Source organism: Plectropomus leopardus, chromosome 10 (genome assembly GCF_026936395.1).
Source record: "Plectropomus leopardus strain MGB_pleo_1.0 chromosome 10, ASM2693639v1, whole genome shotgun sequence".
Taxonomy (NCBI): domain Eukaryota; kingdom Metazoa; phylum Chordata; class Actinopteri; order Perciformes; family Serranidae; genus Plectropomus; species Plectropomus leopardus.
Window position 1 is genome coordinate 6260198 of NC_142185.1, and position 21240 is coordinate 6281437.

Below are 21240 nucleotides of genomic sequence, written 5' to 3' on the forward strand. Positions count from 1 at the left end.
TAGCATTTTAAGCAACTGAATGTTTCCATTGACACAATGGGTTTCTAATGAAGAACTCTATCTGTATCAGTATCACTATTAAGGGTACTGGCATTGGTATTAGTATTAGAACTTTTTTAAAAAACACCCAACTGTACCAGATGTTGTGTCTAATATAAACAAGCATTTGTAGCCATGACTGAGACGCTTGACAATAACTGATGATAAAAATGTATATATGTGCTGTGGTTTGTCAGACTTTTATGTGTACTTCTTACTGTGGTCAAAATCATGATTATGATTGTATCCAGTTGAATTGTTGCAGCCCATTTAGTAACACAATTAAAAACACCATAATGTATATTATGTCATTTGTAATTGAGATTTTCCTCCTTCGTTGAAACCATGGATCCAGATTAAGATTAAATTAAAGATCTAAAGAGATTTTCCTCTGAAGTTCAAGCTTCAGGGTGTCTTGTATGAGAACAGACCTCAATTTTTTTTAGTGTGAAAGTGTATTTCTGATTACATTTTCCATGCAGGTGTGATTTTCTGGCCAGAAATGATTCTTATGTCAATGTTTTCTCTGTGTGTTCTTTTATAAAAGCATTTTATTTTCCCATCTAGTCATTTACTGGAGCAATTCCCCTCCACTGTGTCGAGTTGCATGTACGAAAACTAACCACTAGAGGGTAGTGCTGCGCTTAAAACATAAACAGGTGTGTGCATCACTGAGAACTACACTGCATCAGCTGAGCAGGAGTTAGAATTGAATAGTCTGTGCTTAATGTCAGACCAGCTGTGTATCCTCACACTCGCTTCTGTTCTTAAACTGTTCTGTAGTTCTTCTTGAGTACAGGAGACGTAAAACTTTGGTTTTCCATGTCTTTGCTGATGTTAAAATCAGAGGACAGATCCCAGTGATGGCAGCATCGGCAGCTGGAAAGGGACAGTTTATTTGGGACGATCCCGGGGTGCTATTAGCCACACTTACACTGCCTCTGCAAGGTGGGAATATCACGCCGTTATGCCGCCTTAACACGAGATGAAAAATAGCCCTAATCATTTACAGCAAGCATACCGTAGTGAACCCAAGGCCAGACAATAGTGAAGCGTACTGATGGTTTTAAAAAGGTTATTTTTTTTCTTTAGCCGTATCCGTTTTCTTTAACAACGTAATCCAAAACACAACATGAGAGCTGAAAAGTCTCACAAAACATATGAAGTCAGCTCTCACACAGGGGATAAACCATATGAATATACACACAAGCATAAATCCCATCTCTACCTAGGCTGCATATGTGAAACCAGCATGTCAGCGTCACCGTGGAGTTTACGTCACGGATGTCAATTACGTCAGCAGCATTTTTTAGCATGAATGCTGCGACAGCGATACAATTCAGTTTACACTTATTCACCATGATGTCAATTAAAACACAAACACAAAACCAAAGAAAACATATTAGACAGCACTGTACCTTACTCCACTCCAGCCGAGCGCTCAATTTAGAAAGAAAACACTTTGACTTGTCAGTGGAAACATCTCGGAGTTTTCCCCATGGATGTATTATGGTCTTCCCTCTAGCGTCTTCAAACGTTTCTGCCGTCACATCCTGTTTCCGCCGAGAGGGCTTCAAAATAAAGGTCCACAACAGGAATTGGAATTACCAAAGTAAGAGGTTACATGAAGTGATTTAACTTTAGCTTTTACCTTATTTACGGAAATTATTTTACCTTTTATGGGCCATTTACACATATTGTCGGTTGGTCACTTATTATATATATATTTATCTATATATATATATATATATATATATATATATATATATATATATATATATATATATATATATATATATATATATATATATATATATATTTATCTATCTCTCTCTATATATATATTCATATATAGGTATGTGTGTGTATGTGTGTGTACTGTTTAAAAATCTAGTCAGTGAAAAGAAAAATGATGGAATTTGTATACTGCGGTAGTTTTGTATTATTATTTTTTTTTTAAATCAAGTGACATGTTTAAAGCATGCTGTGCAAAAAAATAATGAAAACATTTTCATTTTTGCTTCAGTTTTTCACATGTTTAAGGTAAGAATCAATGACTTTTTATGCACTCAATACATAATCTATATTTCTCAAAAATTTCGGATGAAGATGTATTAAATTCCGTGTTTGTGAATACTTCTCAGACAAGACAATCCGTCACCTGACGTGTGGCATGTCGAGATGTTTTTTAACAGCATCATAGATATCTGCCTTGGGATGGTGTCTACATCTTGCAGGAGGTGGGCTATTTAATTTTTCAACCTATTTTTTTCAGCTTATTTTACTTTCAAATGATCTGAATCATTCACAGATGATGGCATTTCTGATGTCAGTGATGTGAAACTACCACACGATGGCACCATCTCCTCATGTGCTTACAACCAGGTTTTACCAGCAAAGATTTTGACAAGTCTTGGACTGAGGGGATTTCTTTATATTTTCTAATTATTATTTTTAATCCCTGTTGGAGAAAAGATGCATTTTCAGTTTCGATTTTACACGAGCCGATTATCAGCTTCTCAAATGACAACCCGATTTAAACAAAAGACACCTCGAGAAGGACTTGCACTGGCTCAGATTGTAACTTTTCTCAAGGATAAAATGTATTTACACAACTAGGCAGTAAAAGTCACATGCATTTACCTGGCATTGAATTCTCATTTTAAATGCAGATTTGACAAAATTGTCGATTTAAAAGTGTTTTATTTTGAAACGCGCGTATTCTATACATGAATTCACATATTTTGCTTTCTTTCGTGACTTTTAGTAGATGTATGTTGGCTATTTTGTTGTTTTGTGTTACTTTTTGTTCGTGTTACTTCCTCAGGTTGATCCCAACGTTACATATAAGAGACAGTCCGGTGTGCGCCCGTGCGCTCATTGCGCAATCTCTGTAAGAAAAGTGAATTTATCCATCTGTGGACCCGCTGGGCACATGCTCACAGTCTCCATCCCATTATGGTTTGACAACGAAAAAAAGTTTTCATCTCAGTCGGTTAAAATTCATTGTTGCCTGTCCAGCCAATCATAGTTTTTGACGACACAAAAGAGGCTAAAGTTGGAGTATAAAAAGGTGTGCGCTAATAAAGTATGATGCCTATCAGTGTGGGACATTAATCCAAACCCAGTGCAGGCGCGCATTAGGTCCAGCAGACACCGAGGGATCTTTTTTAAACCGAACTGCACACCTTAGAGACAATGCATCTGTCTCAGATCGCGCTCTATCTCGGCTTGCTGATTGCTTTGGGTCCAGTAGTTTTGAGTGACCAAGAGACGCACCAGCAGCCCTCCGCCAGCAGCCCGGTGGACACGGAGCAGTGCGCCACCTGCGAGGTCCGGCAGCAGATCAAAACCATGCGACTAAACGCGATCAAATCTCAGATTCTGAGCAAACTGAGAATGAAAGAAGCTCCTAATATCAGCCGAGACATAGTGAAGCAGCTTCTGCCCAAAGCGCCGCCACTGCAGCAGCTCCTCGACCAGTACGACGTGCTGGGAGATGACAACAAGGATGTGGTTATGGAGGAGGACGATGAGCATGCGACCACAGAGACGATAATGATGATGGCCACTGAACGTAAGTTGTTTATTTAGCTTTGTTTATTATAAAAGAGAGTGCACTCTACACGTCTCCAAAATAGTTTTTTACGCACGGGACAGAGCGCACGGGAGACGCGTTATTTTGAAAGCATGCAGCTCATTTGCCAGGTTTTTAACATTGGAAATGTGAATATGTAAACATTACCAAGATATATAACTTTGTATGGGTAAGTGCATTTTGGCAGACAGGTCGCGTGGGCATTAAAGGCACAGATTGAACTTTTTTTTTAGCGCACTTCCACAGTTCAAACGTGCCAGGGATGTTTATTTACACCTGTTTATTTGTCTGTAAATTTCAACACACATGGCCATTTAAACTTTTTTCTCTGTGTGTCTCTCTCCAGCTGAGTCCATCGTCCAGGTGGATGGGGAACCAAAGTGCTGCTTTTTCTCTTTCACCCAAAAAATTCAAGCCAATCGTATAGTCCGGGCACAGCTCTGGGTGCATCTGCGCTCGGCGGCCGAGGCGACAACCGTGTTCCTGCAAATCTCCCGCCTGATGCCGGTCACAGACGGTAGCAGGCACATACGCATCCGCTCCCTTAAGATCGACGTGAGTGCCGGGGTCAGCTCTTGGCAAAGTATAGATGTCAAACAAGTGTTGACTGTGTGGCTGCGGCAGCCGGAGACCAACTGGGGCATCGAGATTAACGCCTTCGATTCGAGGGGAAATGACTTGGCCGTGACCTCCGCAGAGCCTGGAGAGGATGGGCTGGTGAGCTGAACCTTTTATTTTCCATTAAACTGAAAGTTTATGATCAAGTTTTGAATATGAGTTAGAAAAGTAGTTATCATACAGGAGTGTAGTGTTGGTATCACTGGTGCAGCAGCCTGTCCTAATCATTATGATCATTATTACAATAGATTACAATGATTTGACCATCCAGTATGAATCAAACTTAATGTCTAACGGACCAGTTTCTAGTTTGGTTCCTAAAGCATTTTGAATTCTTTAGTGGTCCTGAGGGTCAAAACACAACAACCTCCAAGAAACACATCAACATTTCAGAACACACTAAAACGTTTCAAAGACCACTTCAACGTGTCAGAAAACGCTTAAAATTTAAGAAAACAAAGTAAAATTTAAGAAAACACTTAACATTTCAGAAAACGACATCAAATTTAAGAAAACACTACAACAATTCAGAGAACATTTCAACATATCAGAAAACACTACGACATGAAAGTAGAGGTGTTTTCTAAAATGTTGAAGTGGGCCACCACAGAATCCTCTGTTGTACTGTTTGGAGGTTTTAACTTTGGGCTTCCAGAGGTTTTAGTTTGCAGAGAGGCTTTGCAGAGTCAGCAGGTGGTTAAATCAAGATTTAAGACTTTTGAAAGCTGTTAATCAACACAGACTCCATGCAGGCGTACACCTGCATTTGGACAAATGCCCGGTCCACAATAACCTAAAATCTTATTGCTTGATTACATAAAAGTTCACCTGCCCCACATTCCTTAAAGTATTCTGTGTGACTGTGCAAATCAAAGTAATTGCCTGCACACACACACACACACACACACACACACACACACACACACACACACACACACACACACACACACAGCTGCTATCAATGACAAACACTTATCACACGGCTCAAATACTGGCACCAGGCTGCGGGGCAATTAGAATACCTCGACTGGCTGTGGTTAACCAACCGTCAGATGATTTAATTTCTTTAAAACTCAAAGTTTCATAATATTATTGCGGCATGTTTGAAAACCAGCTGCCAAAGTTTGAGGGCGTCACATTCAAAGATGTAAACTCAGTGCCATCATCCGGCGGCTAATTTTTAAAGTATTCACACATGCTCTGTCGTTGCAGCAACCATTCATGGAGGTGAAGGTCTCAGAGGGCCCCAAGCGCGTCAGGAGAGACTCGGGTCTGGACTGTGACGAGAACTCTCCAGAGTCCCGGTGCTGCCGTTATCCACTCACAGTGGACTTTGAAGACTTTGGCTGGGACTGGATTATTGCCCCAAAGCGCTACAAGGCCAACTATTGCTCCGGGGAGTGTGAGTACATGCACTTACAGAAATACCCGCACACCCACCTGGTGAACAAGGCCAACCCCAGAGGGACCGCGGGTCCCTGCTGCACCCCCACCAAGATGTCGCCCATCAACATGCTCTACTTTAACCGAAAGGAACAGATCATCTACGGCAAGATCCCATCCATGGTGGTGGACCGTTGTGGATGCTCTTGAGTTGGGACGGAGACCCTGGTGAGAGGGAGGGGACGGCGGAGGGGACGGCGGAGGGGGTTGTGGCTCCGTCCGGCCTCCAACTTCAGACTTTTTTTGACACAACCAATCCACCAGTTCCGATGCTTTCCCGCAGAACACGGTGCAACAGAGTAGAGGCCACAATCAGCCCGACCTTCCTGCAGGGCAGCGCTTTCACAACCGGCATAGCTCTTAACTTCTCTTTCCTCCAGTGAAATCTTAGCCATAGAGGCTCAAAATCAGCTGGATGCAGAAATAAACACATCCACACACACATGCTGGACCCTCGAAGTGAATGTAGACAGAAATGTATACAAAAACTTTTTTTTTCTCCTGTCTCTGTGTTCTGTGCTGTCCATTTATACACACGTGCCGACAGATTATACTCGTACGCCATCTACTCCACTCCACTCATAGCCAACATGCAAGCTATTACACTTTTTGCTAAGCTATGTGTTTGTGATAATCATTTTTCAAGTTGTGTTTTCAGAGTGAAACCAGGAATCCTCATGGACTTTTTGAAAGGGCTTGGAAAAACACAGCCGGAGACTATTTAGAGTCCTATTTCACACTGGTAGAACATGTCTCAGCACACGCAGGTTCATAGAGTTGATAAAAAGATGAACCCTTGGTCATATCCATATTATGACTGCCATTTATTAAAAACCAAGCTAAAGATTGCAGCACTACCTAGACGCAGGTCATTATCTTTACTGTATTGGATCAAACTTTGGGAGAATTTGGAGATAAATTTTAAAGTGATACAGAGGTCTGTCATTCCTGAGGTCCTACTGACAAAAAAATGTTCCACCAGGGTGAAGTATCACCTCTTCATGTCTTCACGTGCTCTGCCATACATACAGCAACATAACCCGACCGAGAAGCACTCTAGCTCAATCACAATCCTCACTATCCAACAAAACAGCCTAAACCTGCCCGATACACTTGAATTATTCTGATTGTAAATTCACATGACTGGACAGAAGGACTTGAACTGAAGGCACAATGAATGCAGCCTACAAAAGAGAAAAAAATGTGTTTAAGACAGAGGGAATGGATTGTCGAAATGTATGAATGTTGAGATCATGCTTAAACTCTGTCTTGAGAAACAACACAGTTTGCACTATGGCACACCAATAGAAAGAATTGGTTGCTACAAAAGTTGTAAAAACTGATTTTGATATGTTTGCTAATTTGTATTGTATACATTATGCCATTGTTTCCATTAGGAGTTGCCTTTCTAAACCACTGTTGGTAAATGTATAAAAACCACAATCTAGCAAGATAAAGGATGTAATACAGCAACTCTATATTCTTGTTTTAACAAATAAAGTTTATAGCTTGTTTGTTGAGTTCTGTTTCTTTGACTATTTTGTTCCTGTACGTCATGCTAACCGCATTTTAACAGCAAGCAAGTTCATCTGAGCCTTAAGGCTACACTGTTGCATTTAAGGTATATTTAGTGGTAATTCAGACTCATGTTAAAACCTGAAGTACTTGAAGGACACACTATCGCCTTGCATTGAATTTTTTAAATAATAGACAGTATTAACTCAACTCAGTATCCCTTTTCCAAACCAGTTCCGTTGTGGTTCCCGCACCTAATTTTGAACTGTCCAAAACATTTTGATCAAAAATAAATTGGTTCAGAACCCTAGCAAGTTAATGCCAACTGTGACAACATCAGTGGGCACATCATATTCCACAGATGGAAAGAGAGGATGGAGAGTGCAAGTGAGAAATCATCAGAAATGAAGTTTGTGCAGTGGTCTCATCAACAGTTGATTTGTGCTTGTTTTTGGATATCTGTAATAACAGAACAAAAGTTCACCGGTAATCAATGTAATCCACAATTTTGCTTCTAATGTTTTTACCATTGTGCATTGTGCAACGCTTCCCGTTGATGACACATCCTCAATTACAATGGTTCTGCTCAAAACTGGTGGAAACTCGGCTGGTTCACTCGATAGCACCGAGGTTCCAGGAATTCTGAACAGAATCGATTCAAGAACCAGAGCGCATTTGGTGGAAAAAGAGGTCACTGAAACCTCAAAAGATAACTTTACTGCAGTTTCTTTGTTTCTTGAGTGGCAAGTGTAGAGATAACTTAGTGTCATTCTGCTGACTCAGATCATATCAAAACTGGATTTTTCAGTATCACAACAACCTAAACCTGAACACTGCAGCACCATTTCACACTTCAGTAACTGAGAATCTTTATGACTTCAACAAATGGTGTAAACTGATATCTTACATAGGCAATGTGTGAGTGTGTGTGCTCAGCGCATTGGTGTGTGAGGAGAAAAGTAATGACAACACACACATACACTGTCTACCTGACTACACCTGCACAATCCCATCACCATAAGCCTGTTTTATCGCGAGCGTAATTCAGCCCAATTTCCCTGACTTTGCTTTTCTCCAGTGAAGGGATGTTGAAAGTGTTGCTGTCTAATGAGAGGATGTGAACTCTGGTGCGCTCTGACAGCATGACCTATTCGACTGACGGCCTCATTGAGGCTTGACTTCCGCCCAGTAGAGGGCGAATTGAGCACTGCCCCCGAGAGCCACTTCCTTTCCTGCTGAGAGCTGGAAAGCTGCCATGACGATCGGCCACAGCAGAGAGCAGACTCCTGGTAGAGTGGATCCACAGAACATTTTTTCCCCAGGGGAAGGTTTTTAGATTCTACCCTTCTTTGTTTGCTGGTGACGGGTGTCTGAAAAGATCTTTAAACACGAGAACACTCTGCAAACAAAAGAAAAGCAAATGTTAAATACCAATTTTATTAGAAACTGTTGCAGATTTAACAGCACAGGACAGAACCAATTCATAATCTGTAAACTCCAACCTTATACGTGCTCCTTCAACTGTGCTGTCTCCATCTGCAGTTTGACATAGGCATGAACTTTTTATGAGTCTAATACTCTCCAACAGTTTCCAACTCTTTACTTTTACATTACTTATGACGCATGTCTTAAAAATGAGCAATTGAAGAGTGTGAAAATATCATTGCTCCCTGGTCCAGTGTTTAAAAGTCAGTTGTTTTCATAGCTGTTCAGCACTAAAGGTTCAATTTTACACAACTTTGTGACTCAACATTAAAATGTTACAGCTATGTATTCATATAAATCCCCAGTTAGGATTCAAGACATTTGTTACTCTTCAGATATGAAACATAAACTGTAGCTGAAATACAAGACAAGTTAGAATAAAACAGGTTGAATATGATCAGCCTGTGAGCACTGTAATTTTTACTTCAGCTAATGGTACAGCTGTAAACAGCATGAACCAGTACGAGCTGCTCTTATTCTCCAGTGTTTATCATGCCCAGGTGCATCATTTCATTCTGCTCTGTCCTGCAGTAATTGCTGCTGTCTGCTTGTTTCAGGCTACTTTGCGAACAGGAGCTGGGAAACGTCTTGACTGAGCATCGCTACATCTGTCAAGAGTCAGACCCTGGAGGACTGAATCCGCCAGCGACATTCCACCTCTGACAGGTGAGGAAGTGAGAGTGAGAGAAGAGGAAGAAGGATGTTAGGGGGTAAAGGAGTAGTCCAAGGCAGCTGGAGACCCCGTTATTGGACGGGATTCCTGTTGTGTAAAGTTAATAGAATCTGAATGGATAGAATCAGTATTCCGCTAAATGAATGTTAATGAAATCATGCGTAATATAACTGTGTAATGATGTTTGATAATAATGGTGTGTTTACCATGGTCACCATATTAGTGTAACATCCTAGTATATGCTAACATTGGTAATAAGCACTCAGTACAGCTGAAACTGAAGGGAATGACATTAGTTTGCTATTTGGTTACACTAAAAAAAATTCTGGACAGATTTCAGTTTAAACCTGTTATTACATTCATCCTGTAGTGTATATGTAGACCAAATTTCATGGCAATCCAGTGTTTCCCACAGAATTTGAATCTATGTATGGCGGCAGCCGATTATAGGTTTGTGTGTCCCTTTCTTGTATCACTCTGAGTTATTTCTATCCCTCAGCAGCAATTTGAGTCACAGCGTAGATAATTTAGAAGTTGATCCAGTCAGAGGTGAGCAGATTGATGCATGAGAGGAGAAGCAGAGTGCCCCTGGTGTTCTGCTGCTTCATCGGTGACAACAGTATGCTCTGCACCCCGTGAGTGTGGTGCAGTGCATAACCAAACAGTATAGTAGCACTCCCCATGAACAATCCAGCTCCAAAAATAGAAAATAAATTTGTTGCGGCACATGTTTAAATTGTGGCAGCCCAACATAAACAACTGAGTGTGCGGGAAACACTTCCTTCCAACTAACTCTTTGCTAAGTTCTTTGCAAGCACGGCCAATGTGCAAATCTATGTTAGCAACCATCAAGTTAAACAGTAGATATCCTCAAAGTTTAGAGTAGGGTGTCATATTTTTTTGCTTTTCCAAAGCCAAAAACGCAAGAAGAGAAATGGTGTATAAGGACTGACCACTATGGGAAACTTGACTCACAGCTAAATCCATTGAAAATCAACTTCATCTCCTTCGTTTGCTGACTGACTGACTGACTGACTATTAGTCACAAGCTTCTTAAGTTCTAACTTCAAGTTAGGTAGTTGTATACCATTTGGGGCTGAGCAAACATACCACAGAGAAAAAGAAACATTAGTGATGAAAGGAAGGTAAGAAGTGTGGTGCCTGATGCTTGCAATGGGAGCAGTGAACTTTTTCTTTGGTCTCAAATGCCTGTTGTAGACCTTTCTGTCTACTTCTATCAGATATTTCAGAACTATTTTTCCAGAAATTTGCTCTTATTACTTTTGGAATATCTCTCCCTGATATTGTTGAAAATTCCACATAGTAATGTCAGGTAATAAAGTTTGGAAGGCATGGCAACAGTATCCCTGGGGGTGTGGGAATTAGCGAAGGGCGAATTGTTGAGACTATATAAACGTATAAGTAAAACTGACCTGCTGTCAAAGGATCAACAAAGTCAAAAGGACTCATTCTCTGGGAACCATGTTTATCTATACCAATTATCATGGCAGGTTATCCATAGTCATTCTGACATTTCACTGTGAACCAAAAGCACAAAACTGGCCAGCATCCCTTGAGCCATGCTGCTACCATGGCTGAAATTAAAAGGAAAGCTTTTAACAGATAGAATTTATGAGACTGAAGGGTTTTGGTAATCTTACCCCATTAGATCATCATAGTCATCAGAATTTATCCTCAGGGAAAATATAGCCTGGATATCTGTACCAAACGTCATGGCAACCCATCCACTGGTTAAATAGACATTTGACCCAAAACTTTAAGCATTGTTCCCATGGTGGCACCAAATGAAAGTCAGAGGATCATCAAAGTCATCAGTATTTATCCTCTGGGGAACATGAACATCTGTAAAAAATTTCTTGGCAATCCAATTATCTAATTTAGTCTTGACCATGTCAACACGCCTTGCTATCTCGTGCATGTTAATCTACATATTTCTATGAGCAAGCAGAATACAAGAGATGAGACCCAGGTTTATTTTAGGAAGGTCTAATAGGTCTCCAGAGAAGGTCGATGTCCACAGGTCAAGACACCTGACAGATGATAGCAGCTATTCAAGAGAGCTGTTATTGCAAGAGGCCTCTCCAGGAATATGGGATGTACGGATGGAGACGAGTTGAATTTGACACTAGGGCCCACGGTCAAAGAACAAGGACCAGAGCTAAACATTTAGCTGGATTTAAAAAAAATCAGATAATGAATGGATGTGTTTGAAAGTCAGTCAGACATTTGAAAGTCTGACCTGATATAACAGACACTAAAAAGGGTCGTTCAAAATGCACTGCAGGAATCGAGTGATGCCACCAGTAGCAACATGCCCGAGCAACTGGATGGAATTTTCATAGCAGCTGCTGACTTAAATCAAGTCATCCTTCAACTCTAAAGATGTAACAGGACCAAGGACAAATGTTATTTCTTTTTTTAAACTTTGTTTAAAAAATGACAAATAAATCTAGCTTCTACCTTCTACTTTCTCCCTTCAGAAAGATCCATTTGTTCATTTTCGCCCATCTCCATTCTATTTTTATCTCTTTGGTGGCGTCTTTTCAAGCCTTGGTACAACTGGTTTACTACAGTTCATGACAGTTTGAAAATCGTCAGGACCAAAATTTCCTGGCTTGCATGAATTAAGGTTTCATCGCTAATGTGTCACCGTAGGAAAATCGACTCCATGTCTATTTAGCTGTCTAGAGACTAAAACAATAGTCTTTTCCCTCAACGTGTTTCCACTATTCTATAGAAGCCATCATAGGTATGTAATCTGGCTTTAAAGAGCAACATCTGTATTCCTCCCAGTTCTCCAAAAAGCCTTCAGAATTCCTCCACATCTGGAAGGAGGGGATGCCCTGTCCTGGCTGCGGTGCAGGCCATGGACAACAGGTTAGGAGAAAAAGGGGGCTTGCCAGGTGCATCCAAAAACATCTGGATCCTTGAACAGATGTGCAAACCATACCATCTGGAGAAGTGTTTCTGCTGACAGATCGCTCCGAGGCAAACATCTTTCTTGACAACAGCACAGTTCAGAAGTGATGACAGATCAAGTCTGAATCGAACCTGTCTGCAAGGTTATATGATATGAAATATAACTTAACAATTCTTATAGCAATAACGCATTGACCCACACATTATTATTCACTATTATGAAAATAGAGCAGTTAAAGATTACAGTTCAAGAAGAGTAAGTTAACTTATGCCAGTAAGACTCAAATTTTCTTATTTGTACGTGCTGATGACATTACGTGATTTGTGTGTGTGTGTGTGTGTGTGTGTGTCTCAATTTTTGTGTGTGATGTGTGTGTTAAAACAATCCACCTATATGTCTATACAAAAACAATGCCTTTGATGATCATTTACAAGGTGCCATATGTGTAATTACGCTATACAGGCAAGTTTTAACAACATGGTAACAACAATAGCACGACAGGGACAACCCTGATGCTTCAGTACATCAGCTGGTCGGGCCCTTAGGGTTCAGACCAATACAATCTATGGTTTGCACATAAAAAACCAACACTCATTCTTAAATTATCACATGTTGCAGCTTTGTCAATGAACCTCCGTAAAAGTATTTTTAGGTATCCTCCTGCATCTGCTTTTTTACACTCCAGGATGCTGCTACAGGGATGTCAACAAATGCACATGAAGGAATTACACTGCACGTGATTATGTTTCGGCAACAGAACATGGCAACTAACACTGGGACATCAACAAACGCACATGCTGGCAGGTGTCAGGTTTAGGCAGCATAGTCATGGATGGTTAAGATTATGGTTAAATTCCACCGGGTCCGCCAACGCTGTGTTAAGGCCATGGTACAACCTCCGGAGCCGATTGCGGCTATTCTAGACAATGTTCATGATTGCAATGGGCACACCTCGGAGCGTCTCACAAGTGTCCCAGACACAGCTCCCTTGTCTGCTCCGTGGAAAATTACAATTTACAAAAACACAGTTCAAATCTCCTACTTTACTTTACTTTATTTCTTTAAGAATTAAATTATTAATTATCCATCTGTATACTTATTATGTTGGATATGTTTTAACTAAAATACAGCCACAAATATTCAATCTATTCCATGTATAACTGGATTTTTAAAAATTTTATATTGATCCCTATAATTATCAAGATTGTTTTTCTCCTATATACAGCCGAAATTCTTTTATCTACTTTGTTCATGGCCGGACTGTTGACTACAGCACAACAAAGTGGGTAACAGAAGCAAAGCATTTATATATGTAGTCCAATTAGCCATGGTAGAATCTTTAAAAAATCAAGGAAAAATGACTACAAAATCAAAGGAAAATGCTGCTTTGAAACATCCACAGACGCTCTTGCTGGGATATAGAGCCGTGTTGAGGACAGAGCAAAACAGCGTCACAGACTTAATGTCATTGACACGCTGCCTGTGGAATCAATGTGTAAAGAGAAGGAAGCGCATGGTGAGGTGTAGAAAAATACATCACATTCAAACAGGAAGCAAACACCACACTCAAAGCATGTGAAAGATGCCTTTGGGCGTCACGCTTTTACAATAAAAGCAATGCACAAAGCGACGCTATTTTACGAGTTCAGAATGAGAACGGCCTAAAAAAACAGAAAGTGTAAAGGGCTCAGGTTTGGCTCAGTTCCTATTCTCTAAGGCTCTCGCAGGTTGATCTTGGCCCATTTATTGCATTGTTTACATTTACCACTTTAGGCAAATGATACAGATTGAAAACGAGGCGCGGCGTGCGCTGGAGTCACTGAAGGGGCATATTGAGACATTTCTGGAGGTGATGCACATAAGCCAGCTGGGTCGGAACAGGGTTGGATCATGTTTTCAGCACAAGCTTACTGCCATAATGAACCTTTGTAGGTTTCAGTAAAGTTTGCTTTGGTCGGCATCCCAGTATGATTGCTGTGATCGCACCTGCCCAAACAAACACTCCAGGGTTTGATTCGAGCGAATAAAACAAGACAGGTGTGAAAATGCCCTAAGAAATGATCAAGGGGAGGTAAAACCATTCAATTTGCTAACTTAGAGAAAAAAACAACTGAGCAATACAACCAGTAATAGAAATAACATTACAACCAGTGCATGTCTTGTTTCATGTAAGACGATCAGGATAAGAGTACATAGCGTCCGATGTCTGTCTGTCTTAAACAATGTGCCCCTGGGAAGCCACTTTATCTTATGAGGGCATGATGTCCAAGATGCGCATTGTAATCACTTACACAACCAGCGGAGGATGATCACCTCAGGCCAGATTGACAGGTTGTTTGTGAAAATCCCTCTTGGGTCTACGGAAAGCAATGAAAAGCAATAAAATCAACCAGTCTGGGACACGATAAGGGCCAGATGGCCAGCTGCTGAATGCTAGCTGTCTTCACTTCTCGGGAGATTTATCCTTTCCGTCTGCACTCCGCTTGCTTTTTCACTTAGGGATAAGGAATCACTATTCCTACCTCAAGACTGACAGTCACCTCTGGGAAGCTATCACATGATTAATGGCTTTGTAAAGCTACTGGAAGTTTGGAGACGGGACAAATTTGGTGTCCACTCCAGATATGTTTACAAAATTCCTAAATGTCAGTGTTTGTTTGCGAGGAGGGGTTAGGTGACGAGCAAAAAATGTGGCCCTAAGCCATTTGAGGTCCAAGGCAGCGAAGCATCGTCTCTCTGGGGAAGGAGGGTTGACAGTGATGAAGAATAGATGTTCCTCTAAGGAGACTAAGGGAGGGCAGATTATGGAAACCTCCTGTCTCCCGATGATATGCCTATGCTCTTAACACAGACGGATGTAGAGGAGTATCAGGTATGTGTCAAGAGGCCTGGATAAACTTTGACATCTCAGAAATAACATTTATGGTACATTTTTACAGATTACTGCGCACAATTAATTTTACAAGAAGCTCAGTTGAGTGACATTCATGCGTCAAGCAGGACTTTCCAGAATTAGGCCTCGGTGGATAAATCCAGAGGACTGTCTGGACACGGGCTTCAAATTTATCGATATGAAGGCAAATCCAACTTTCAAAAAAGCATATTTATGTGAAAAATCAACAGTGTTTACTTCTAGGTTTATTTATCTCAAAACCTGAAAACATCACATGACCTACAGACTTGTCTCTGACGCACATATTCCTTGAAAGCATTTCACAGTTAAAGCCTTCAGTGTTTTCCTCTTTTCTTTCATTACCTAAAACGTATCTGTCCAACTAGCATGTGTTGAAATATAACTTCAAAACTTGCTGTGGGAATTGTTGACAAGTGATTAAAAATTAAAAGGAGTAGACTTGATGGCCCCACTGTGGATGCCCTTGACCCATGAAATTGAATGTGGTGTGGCTGTAAATTCTCCAACAGTTGAGAACCTGTGGCTTTTTAACACCCATCACATTAGTGTGCGCCTGAAGCCCATAAAAAGAAGTAAGTGGCTCTTCTGTGGTTGGCAGAAAAGTGCACAGTCACAGCACGGCACCACCACCAATTACCAGCTGAAAAACACAAACTTAGATGCAGCAAAGATTTTATGGCTGGTCCCATATGGACCACGGTATGGTTAACGGTTTAAGACGCTTGATTAAGTCCTTGTGTGAAACCTGGGTGTTGATGGTGAGTGTTGGGGTTTGGTGACAGATTGAAAGCCTTTTGTTGGCATCTGATTCAAAGATATAGTAATGGCTTTTTTATTTCAAAGACATGTTTTAAAGCTCTGTTAGTCATTATAATGACAATAATTCAACAAAGTATGATGAGGTCCCTTGTAGTGATGAACCTGCTGAGAATAATCTCCCAGTTTTGTAAGTCTATGTAAATTTTTAGCCCGTTTTTGCTGCTTGTTTTTGTTTGAGGGGTCATACAGCTACTGTATGGTTCAGTGCTTGCTCCACACTGTTACCGGGAGGCAGGCTGATTTTTTTTTAACAAAAAGCTCTTGTAAACACACTAGCAGACTACAGTCATCAAGCCAAACCTCGCTAACACGGCTTTAAAACCTTGTAGCGATGACGACGCAACAGTAGTGTAGTTTGTTCATAGCATAGCATTAGCTTTTTTCTTAGGCTTCAAAAGCTCTGCAAGTGGTGTTCATTTGAATAGATTATCTTGCTAAAAAACCCCACACAAACAAGTATCATAAACATTTCTTTACCACAGGGCTTATTTACTGCAGTGATCTCAAATCCAATGGAAAAATCCCCAAGGATTTTTTACAAAGCAACAAGGGAGACGCCGATGCTGTGTTCACATGGCAGACAATAAACGGCTGACCGGACATCACGGAAAAAAAAGACAAAAAAATCTGACGGGATGACAGGACAGCAAAATACAATACCAATGATGATATGTTGCTAGGGTGATGTGTCAAAAAATTGAATAAATATGTTAAAATTATTTTGTGCCAATTACTCTATGTAATTATTGTAGCCATTAACAAAGCCATAAAAGGAAGCTTTCGCTTCATATTCTATTGCAACCTTAAAATAATTGCTACATTTCCTCCCAAACGTAAAGAAAGTTAATTCCCTTCAAAAGTCATTTGTTCGTTCATTTCTACGTGTTCATTCATATGTTCGCTTTTCGTGCAACATCTCGGTAGAATTTAAATTTTTGATCATACAATTCCGGATGTTGCACCAAAATTATTACCTTTTCACTGTCCAGATTGTCCATGTTTTTTCCTTGTGTGGGAGCTATGCAATATCTGCTTGAAAATTCCATTCTGTGGGACAGCAAAAAGTTTTTTATTTTTTTTTTATTTTTGGATGGTAATGCCTTCTACCATTACACTAAAATGACATCCAGTTTGCTGTCTACCAACTGCTGATTCCATGTGAACACAGCATAACTTCCGGCTTGGCTGACAGAAGAACATAATTTGTGGGGCACTCTATTCAGTGCACCTGTCCAGTTAAAGTTTCAGAAAGCTCCAAAAAAAAATGTGTGGGGGGGGATCAGGGTTCAGATGATAAGTGGTGATGTGACAAGCACTAGGTTACAGGCAGGCCTTTAATCAAAATTTTGAGAGATGGCATGATAAGTGATTATTTGTCATTTTAAAGATTAAGATGCAATGTTTTTAATCTCTGCTTTTTTCTCATTGGATTATTACATTTACATCTAGTTTCAGATTTCTAAACAGAAACAGGTGTTGCTTGTACCCAGTGCCGGGCAAGGTACTCTACGTGACTTCTCCTCATAACAGTTCCAAAAATAGAGCGGGAAAGGGGTTAAATATAGTTCATGTCATTTTATTTTGGATCTGATGACTCTGTTAAAGTGCACTGTTACTTGTGGGGTTGTGAGAGTGGTGTACAGTTGCTCTGGCCGCTGAATACAACTTGAGAAGCAGTAGCTCTGCACATTAGGGCAGTAATAGGAGAACAGATAACTATCTAGATGACGCTGTATGTGAAACGAGTGTTCCTGTATCGAGGTTTGGATATCAGAGTTTTGCATGCATTCCAAAACGGCTGCTTTTTTCCACTCTTCATGTTGGGTTAATCATTAGCAAATACCTCTATGTGGTTGCAGGAAATGTCAAAAACAGCAAAACAGGTGGTTTAAAAGACAGCTGGTGAAACGGACTGCTGCTGACCTTTTAAACAGTGTGGTCACATGGTCAAAAGATGATCATCAGTTAATCCTCCCCAATTACTCTGATATGCCCCTTGGGTGCCGAAGGCAGCACGTACAGAGTAAATTCTGCTGCCGCACACATTTCTCGACACAAGCAACTGAGCTGCATGTATCCAACAGTGAGAATTTCAAACAAGAGTCCCTGCAGGGGTGAGGGGCAAAAAGCTGAGGGGAGAAGGGTGGAAGGAGGGACAGGGGTCCTCACTGGCATTTATCCCCTTCCCAGAGGCACTTTGCAGAGTGTTGGCCCTGCAGCAATGCTGAAGCCATCTGTGGGTCCTCTCAGCAGAGGCCACGTAAAACAAGACGTGTGCTGTGGTTTGACCTTTCACGGTCCTAACTATAATATTATCATAAGACGAGCGATCACATTGCACTTTTCCCTGCGGTGGGATTCAGTGTCCATATGAAAAGGTGATGAGTGAAAACCTCGTGTGGCTATATGTATTCCTGTAATCCAAATGTGGTCAAATCATAGTCAAAAGAAAACCACATTTTCTTCGATTTGAATCCCTTATTGAGGCACCACAACTACATCAGGCCTATTGAACGTGATTAAGAAATGATATGAAAGATTTTTTTTTTAAAAATCACATGCTTTTAAATGTTAACTTCTTCCAGTCCTCTCTTTTTTTGGTTGCAGAGCAAAGTCAAACTCAATTTGTTTCCCCACAGGAAACCTCAAGCAACACTGAACACCAGAATGAGGGCGTAACAGACTAATGTCTTTAGGAAGTGGCACCGCCACAAGTTAGCGCAGTGTCAAGGATTTGCTAAACTTTGTGGTTGAAATTACAGTGCAAATCTCTGAAGCATTTTATGCAGCCAGGGATAATATACAACTATCTGTCAATACTAAAGGCCGAGCAGCTGGCACTAATTGAGGGAAAAGAATTATGGGTAGGAGCTGGCACAGTGTTCATCTCGGGCTTGGAGCTTGCCAAAAACCCATTCCGATGGTGCCACAATGAGGCTAAGGGGTAGTAAGATACTCTGGCTTTAGGACAGAAATCAAATTAGGGAGTCAGATGTCACCCTGCGGGTTCAAGAGTGCTGTTGTTAATCCAAGGAAATGCAAACTACGCAAGAAATCAATATACGAACCCAAAACATTAATATATAATTCAAACCGTTTCAAAGAGTAAATCAGCTTATGAGCTAGACTGGTATCACTGGGTGTGAACAAGACAGGAGAAGCTAACCATCCAGCTATTCTAAACATTTTTTCCTTGTGTCTCACTGGTGTTTTACATCCTAGCTACCGCTTTCTCCTCTGGTGCCTGTTCCCAGGGGCTTTTTCTGACTTATCATACATTTTTATTGTTTATTGTAGGTAGTTCTAAATTTTAATGATATGTGTCCATTTGTTTTGTATTGTCCTGTGGACTGTCCTATGATATGTCTGTATAACATTTTTTTCTATGGTACCTGCACTAGCAACTTGCACTAATTCTGGCATATTTACATTGATGCTTACTGCTAATACATTGACTAATTTACACAGTTCTAATTCAATAAACTCAATAAAATAGATGAATATTCATAAAGTAACTGTATTAGGGTTGAAATGTGTTCTTTGTTGCACAGAATCTGCTGAGAAATGTCATCAGATTAGCAGTAGTTTCACCATTAAGTTTGAAAAAATCATCGTCTTTTCCCTGCACCTGCAAATTATTACTGCTCCTTGGGTTAGCTTTACCAAAAATAATCTATGGAAGGTTTGCACCAACACCATCACACTGTGCATTCACACTGTAAGTAAAACACACTTCACGGTCTAGTGTGTAGTATTTACTGGCATCTAGCATATAGGAGAGTTATGGTCGCCCCTGCAAAAATGCTAAAAACTCATAGATTTTACTTCTACTACTACTACTACTACTACTACTACTACTACTACTACTACTACTACTACTACTACTACTAACAATAATAATAATAATAATACCTAGTCATGGGACCAAAGATGGTGCCTATTCATTTCTTTGGAGTTGCTCACCTGGCGCATCTGTTAAAAAAGTTTTCTAGCTTCCAGTTTTACATCTACGGTATGCAGCCCACTGAATATGCGCAGTAATTTTTCTCCTGCTGGCCCCGCCCACAATTCCTGCTCAGCTCCCTTTACTCAGCTTAGGGAAAGTTTGACAAATATCAAAACACCATGGTTTAAAAAAATCATAATAGAAAGACTGAAGTTAAGAGTTGCACAGTTTTACAGACCTCACTTTTAAGCTCTCCTGCCACTGCACAAAAAACCTGCAAACATGCACTAACATCTGACTTTAATGTAGTGCTAAAACTTAGTAATGGGTATTTATCGGCTCCGGCTTCAATCAGTATTTATGGAGATACAACACCAGTGTGAACACTCTAATTTTAGCCCCTTTACAACCAAGATGCAGTGGCGCGGCCTCACAAAATACCGTCTGTCTCCATCCAACGTGACGCAGAATGTCACAAACACAGACACATAAACACACACAGAAAGGCACAACTCATCAGCTGCAGAGCAGTGTACACAGCTCTGCTCTGCTGGCAATGGGAAAGGAGTCTAACCTGCATACATACACTAAGTTCAGTGGAAAAGGTTTAGTACAGTGGTGTTCTATGGGGAAAATACTTTTTGGGAATTTTTTTTTTCCCCTGCTGAAATACATCAAGTGGGGTCTAGAAAAACTGTCTGAGCGGGTTTCCTGCCCTTTCTAGAGCCAGTGTGTGTTTTATTTGTTCTGGGCTACTGAAGAACATGATGTACTCCGTGGAAGAGGACCCGCTCTGTATTTAGATATAAATTCTAAGGTAATGAAAACATACAAATCTTATTTACAGGAGATAATACACTAATGAAAACATAGTAATGAATATCATATTCTATTTCTGCCAAAAGAAGTAGTTAATTCCTACACACTGGCCCTTTAAGGCTGATCCTCAACTACTGGTCACTAAAATACAACATATTTAGTAAATTGGCTAAACAGCCACACAGCAGTTAATGCTAAGAATACATTACCTGTTCACACTCCTCATCAACACTTTTTGGAGCCAGTCTAAAGACTCTAACCTGCGTCTTTTCACAGCAGCTAACCCTTCCTTTTCATGCTCAGTGAAAATCCGAACATATTATTTTTTTGTTGTTCACAGAGCCAAACTAATCATTCTGTTAAATTAAACGTTATGTGATATATTGTGATATTTACAAAATGAAAATAAAAAACTCAAGGTCCAAATGAG

General features: G+C 40.4%; 1 protein-coding gene across 1 annotated transcript; it reads left to right on the forward strand.

The window, feature by feature from the left end:
• The first annotated feature begins 2945 nt into the window (after positions 1-2945).
• Positions 2946-7218, forward strand: mstnb (myostatin b). The gene is made up of 3 exons (XM_042495076.2): positions 2946-3616; positions 3984-4354; positions 5468-7218. The coding sequence occupies exons 1-3, from the start codon at positions 3238-3240 to the stop codon at positions 5846-5848; spliced, it is 1131 nt and encodes a 376-aa protein (XP_042351010.1). The 5' UTR covers positions 2946-3237; the 3' UTR covers positions 5849-7218.
• The last annotated feature ends 14022 nt before the right edge of the window (positions 7219-21240 follow it).